At 37.5% G+C, this 6262-nt stretch overlaps 1 protein-coding gene across 1 annotated transcript; it reads right to left on the bottom strand.

Moving 5' to 3' along the window:
* Positions 1–1015: 1015 nt before the first annotated feature.
* Positions 1016–2302, bottom strand: LOC131036780 (probable carboxylesterase 17). The gene has a single exon (XM_057968769.2). The coding sequence runs from the start codon at positions 2188–2190 to the stop codon at positions 1171–1173; it is 1020 nt and encodes a 339-aa protein (XP_057824752.2). The 5' UTR covers positions 2191–2302; the 3' UTR covers positions 1016–1170.
* Positions 2303–6262: the final 3960 nt, after the last annotated feature.

The following is a 6262-nucleotide window of genomic DNA, read 5'->3' as shown; positions in this document are numbered from 1 at the left end:
CCATTATATTAAAATGATACCCATGACTTGTTGTACTAGAGACAAACTCTTGATGTATTATTCGTAGTTGTAGCAGCAATAATCATCTCCTAAAACATGACCATGATATTGGTTATCATTGCATGCATTCTAACAACATGACAAGTAGACATGCATTGCCATATGCATATATAGCAATATACCAATAAATATGTATTTGTGATTTCCCCAAATGACTTATAATTGGAAACATAACAATACTATATTTATACACGTCTTCATGCTAAACTACAATATTTAAAATACATTACAACCTTTTATAGCTCACCATAACTATTTACTAGCTTAAGAAACATGAAATTAAAATAAATACAATCAACTTTTCCCACTAGAAATATTAAGAACTCTTTAAATGGAAAGAGCACATCAAGTTATAAAATTCTCCCACTTGATGTCATAGGAGAACTTATACTATACTAAGAATTTAATCACGAGTGAAACTAGAATAAACCCATATCATTTTGTAGTGCAAATGCTTAATAATACTCGTAGATTTTTGTGAATATTTTTTTACATTTATCTGAATATCAATTTTTTTCATCTAAACCTTCCAACCTTACTTTTTTCCATCCATTCAAGAAAAATTGCACTATATTTAAAGATAATATATGTTAGGATTAGTTATAAGATGAAAATGTATCGATCTGAAGTATTCCGGAGAAGAGTGTACTTCGGCCAGTAAAGGTAAACTTGGTGAAAGCGAAAACAAAAACAGAAAAACAATGTCATGTGTCGGCGATTCTTCCGACACGTACAACCCATAAGTGCATCATAACCAGTTTCGATACGAATGGCCTCTCACGAGGGTCGGCGAATCAACACAATTCTACTTCAAACTGTTCAAAATCTAATAACCAGTAAAGACGGCCACAGAAATTTTAGGGTGATCGAAACTTGAATTCTGCAGGTATTTTAAGATTAGCAATTCTCCAATCAACAAAACAGAAAACTAATATGAAGTCCACTATCCCAAAAACTATATTTTACTTCTGAACATTAAAAATCAATCTCCTCCTTCCAAGACAGACAACTAAACTGCATAATTCGGTACTCTAAAGCACTATGAAAATTTGCAAACACGAAACAATCCTAGCAAGGGCACACTATTTAAATCGTCGAGGCAGCTGCAGATTACAGAGATGAACTCCGATTGGTTTTAATGAAGCTGTTTAAAACGGTCAATAGCTCGGGGATCCTTTGAGAGTCGGGATTGAGAACTTGGAAGGCGTGACCCACATCCTTGAATATAACATGACTCACATTTTGGTGTCCATTATTCATGACTTGGCAGTACTCCATGTTCCTCTGCTTCAGCACGTCATTTTCAGAGATGCACACGAGAAGTGGTGGTAACCTCACGTTGCGCAGTGGCTTCGACAGCGGATTACAGGCAGGATGGTCTTTCTTCGCTCCCACGGGCAACGACAATTTCCAAAACACGTCCATCCATCGCTGTGACAGATTTGGGTCCGATTCCGCCTTCTCCAATTCCCATTTGCATGGACTTTCTCCGCCGAAGAAGGGCTGAAGAAGAATGACTCCTCTCATCTGAAGAGGCTTCATATCAGCCCGTGCACACCGGAATGCAAGGTGATGAGCTATGTTACCTCCCGCACTATCACCGGCTAAAAAGCAGCGAGAGAAGTCGACATAGGATGATAACCATGAACTGTGAAAGTGCAATAGTTTTTGCCTCGTCTGCTGGCGGAGCCACTCAACGGCACTCAAACAATCGTCATAGGCCACTGGAAGACGATGCTCGGGTGCCAGCCTGTAGCCTACCGACATCACCATACAATTTGTTTCAGAAGCCAATCTACAGATGAACACGTGGTAAATAGACCATGCCGGCGAGCCCAGCACAAAGCCTCCGCCGTGAAAGTAAATGATAAGAGGCAGTCTGCAGCTTCCTCGGGAAACTGCTTTTCTGGGAAGGTAGAAGCGCGCCCACACGCCTGTACGCGAGTCCATGACAACATCTTTGGATGCCACGGGCTCTTGTGGCGCCTCCGATGCGGGCACATCAGATACAACGTAGGAGAATCTCTCAACGGAGCCGTCTTTGTAAACTCTTAAAAACCCCTCCAATTCCTCTTCCACTACTGATCTTCCTCTGCTTCTCGCTGAGTCAAGATCACTACGTGTGTCCATATTCACTTCTCTCTCTCTCTCGCTCCCTTATTTTTGTACAAGAAACTTGTCACTGACTTGTTTCGTTAAGATGTTTGCAAATTTTACTCTAGACAAGAAGAAAATGATATGAGAGAGGATGTGCAGGAGGACTGTTATAGCCACTAAAGGACGACTGTTGGGAAAAATTTTGGCCCCTTGCCAACGTACTGGGCATCAACAACTAGTTCGACTACTTTGGGTTTTGGAGAATAAATCGGCGAAGCTTTGATGGTATTATAGATCATACTATATTTCTGTGTCGTTCCTTCCGGGTCCCACATTGAGGGTTAAGAAAGGTACAACGGACGTTTTTGAGAGAAACCACATATTCTCTGTTGTCCCTTCGGATCGGATAACCGTAGTGTTCATTGGCCCCTTATCCAAATCTATTCCTTCATTGAAAAAAGTAAGTCGACATGATCGAATTCGTCTTGCGGTTGTTTCCTTGCTCGCAATTTCCACTGAAGACATAAGACATCAAGCAGATATTCTTAGTTATTCAAATAGGACGAGAAATTCTTGGTTATTCAAATCGGACGAGAAATTCTTGGTTATTCAAATCGGAGGAGAAATCGCAAGGACAAAACACTAGCCTGTGTGGCGGAAAGAATCTTCGGGTGTGGTAATTTGGTAAATGTCGAGCTCAATAATCCGTCCGCACGTTCAACTAAATCACCGTATTGCGATTGAGAAAAGGGCCTCATAAATTACGGGAACGTTATACGACGAACTGAAATCAAATAAACAAGGGCTCAATGATCGGAATTATACACCATCTTCAATGAAGGCTGTCGAAACTAGGAAGAACTTAGAAAATAGAAAATTCAAGAAGCTAAAAATGTGAACAATTTAAATTATTTGAATCTTTTAAATTAAAGTTATAAATGTGTTGTTCGTCGAATGATTAGATTATAGTCAATAAGTTAGATCAATTTAAACTGCTAGTCCTTACATAGGCGGGAGACTAATGAAGAACTTAGAAAATAGAAAATTCAAGAAGCTAAAAATGTGAACAATTTAAATTATTTGAATCTTTTAAATTAAAGTTATAAATGTGTTGTTCGTCGAATGATTAGATTATAGTCAATAAGTTAAATCAATTTAAACTGTCAGTCCTTACATAGGCGGGAGACTAATGTTTTTGGTAAGGCAATTTGTATAGTTATTTCTATTCTTTGGTAATAAGTGTGTTTGTTAGATTGGTTCAGAAAGTCTTTGGTGGCCTCCGATATGATAGATTATTTTACAATTTAGTGGATGTTATTTTGTGGTTCATTTAGTATTCTCGATTTTCTTTTCAGGTGGATTCTTTGTTCTGTAAAAGAGCTTTGTTGATTTATGATCAGAGTATCTTGTTCTGTTATAATTTGGTATTTCCATTTGGATTATCTTGATTGGATCATATTCATTTGGTCTGGATATGCATTGGAGGATGTATTGAGGAGTTGTTATGGGTCTCACCATGGCATGCAGAGATTTGCGTTGAATATTTCACATTAGAAGATGTTCTTTGGTCGATTGATTGCTATGTCTACACATTACATTTGGTAACCATTTTAGTGGATGTGTTAGCATGTGCCGATCATTAGATTCATGTTGGAAGAATATATTGTTATGTATTTACTTTCCTCTTTCTCTTGGAGTGGACCGCTTTGAGTATTTTTGGTCTGGGTGGCTTATTTTGTGTCATAATGTTTATTCTATTCTTTGTCGACCCTAAATTATCTTTTCAATGATCTATCTCATATTTAAGACGTGTAGTTGGAGAAGTTGTATGATAAAGTGTTTGTTAATTGATGAGAAGAGTATGAAAATTTGTGCAAGAATATTTGAGATTATAGAAGTGCAAAAGCTAGACCTTTGAAGGTGATATGTTTAATAAGATAATGTGTTGTGACTGGTGATTATCAGAGATGTTTTCCATGATGTTGCTCGCTTGATCCATTTGTTCAAGGATAATTTCATGTTCAACCTTCTCAGTTTTAGTTCTACTATTTCCTTTGTTGCTGATTGACAGTAAGTCCTTCGGTGGCAAATTGTATCGTTCCTTGAAGTAGTGAGCCTCAGTTGTGCAAGTTTTTGTATCTTTCCCTAAGGCAATGTACCTTAGCCTTGCAAGTCCATCAAGTGTTGTTTCTCCTTGGCAGTCAACCTAAAACTTTGTAATTATTCATATGCATATTGTGAGTTAGATTCTCACCGTGGTTTTTCCTTGTTTGGATTTTCCATGTAAATCTGGTGATCATATATTGATGGTTGATGTTCATGTGTTGATGATTGATGTGTTGCTACTGTGTTGTTTGATGTTGTTTATAATTAGTCTATTTTGAAGTTCTAGACTGATTCACCCCTCTCTTAGTCCTATCATATGTTCAACAGGCTTGCCTTTGGGTTCTCATCTAAGGCATATGGGTATCCTTGATCCATGTTGCCCTTTTTGTGGCCAACTTGAAACTTTCATTCACCTCTTCTGGTTCTATCATTGTGATCAAAATTTATGGAGTTGGATTCATGATTTCTTTTAGACTTTCTAGCTAGAACCCTTTTCATGGCATATGGCCCTTTCCAGGGATTTTTTTTGCATCTCTTTCAAATTTATCAAAATTTGGCATGCTTTGAAGGTGGAAATCCTCTTCACAACATGGAAAACTAGAAATGATATTTTGTTTTCTCATAGCTCTGTTGATATTCATGTGCACTTTTTACTAAAGTTTGTATATGTAATAATGTTATGCTACAGATTCAAGTGCAAGCCAATAAGGTTGCAGTGGAGGTGGCCGACATTTAGACTCTTCTGGATCATTGGGGAAATGCCCCTTGTACGGTTGCTAGAGTGCCTCTAGATCCTTTCGCTGACACCTTGTCTAGTCCTTCAAACTCATGTAGTTTGTCTCCACCCCATTGCTATCAATGTTGATGTAGTTCTTCTACTCATTGATCATAGAACCCCAAATCTCAGGTTCCCTATTGTGTCTAGTGGTGGCAGTGCTTTCAATGGGCAACACTCCACCTCTCCACCACATAGGGGTTTTTTCCTCTGGGTGGGGTTTGGGGTGTGTGGAAACAACTGATGGTGGTGCCAGTCGGTGACTAGCTTCTGGTGGTTGTAGTGGTTGGCCAACTTCTAGTGGTGATAATGGATGGCCTAGTTCTTCTAAAGGCTTTCTATGTCTAGTTTTGGAAATCTCGTTGCCTCACATGGATCAAGACAAGGTAAAAGAGGAGGCTACTTACTATTAAAGAAGAGTGGTCCCTTCCATCCAATAACCCTAACCCAAAAGATGTATGGGGTCCTAAGGATGATAAAGATCCACCTCCTTCGACCACTACTATAGCCACTTAGACGTTGTTTTATGTTTTCTTCTCTCTAGGCTTAGCTCATATTTAATGTGTTTTTTTACTATCTAGGTACTACCCATTTGACTCCTAAGGGCTGATCCTTTATCCCCCTACTTTTTCTTGTGAATAGTTTACTTTATCTTTATTAATGAAAATGACAGCTATTCATCCAAAAAAATAAAAATAGCATGTCATTAATAAGCCAATATGACATTGTAACCACATATTAAATCTAAATGTATTTAAAGATTACTTTTTTATAAAATAAGGAATAGATATCAATGAAAAAAAAGGTGTGGGTAACCATGCCCTAATTTATTTTAGTAGTTGAGAGTAACGATCCCAAGCATTCATTCCATTTCCTAAGAGTATTTACCAAGAAGTTCATAGGGATTCTTCTACCTTGTATGCATACCTCACATTTTTACCCACTCATATTGTACTTCCTTTAGCCATGTTTTGTGATATGTCTAAATTTAAAATTTAATTTCAATTAATTAGGCATAGAATCTACTTAAACATGGAAGCCATCCCTCGTTTTGATCACTTTATTCCCCTCTCTTTCATACATTTCACATTCTTCTCAATTGTACATCTAGAATGTAAGTAAATCCCTCAAATTTTCATTTTCATTTTAATTTATGTTGAGTTAATTCAAAAGTATGAATTGTCTATTTATTTGTGTAATAAATTTATTTAAATTGGTATCTAT

The sequence above is a fragment of the Cryptomeria japonica genome, chromosome 3 (assembly GCF_030272615.1).
Source record: "Cryptomeria japonica chromosome 3, Sugi_1.0, whole genome shotgun sequence".
NCBI classification, from domain to species: Eukaryota; Viridiplantae; Streptophyta; class Pinopsida; order Cupressales; family Cupressaceae; genus Cryptomeria; species Cryptomeria japonica.
Note: the sequence above shows the minus strand (reverse complement) of the source record. Positions and strands in the feature narration are given on the sequence as shown.

What these genes read in the sequence shown, in the direction of transcription:
- LOC131036780 (XM_057968769.2), bottom strand. Translation starts at nt 2,190, where the DNA reads ATGGACACACGTAGTGATCTTGACTCAGCGAGAAGCAGAGGAAGATCA.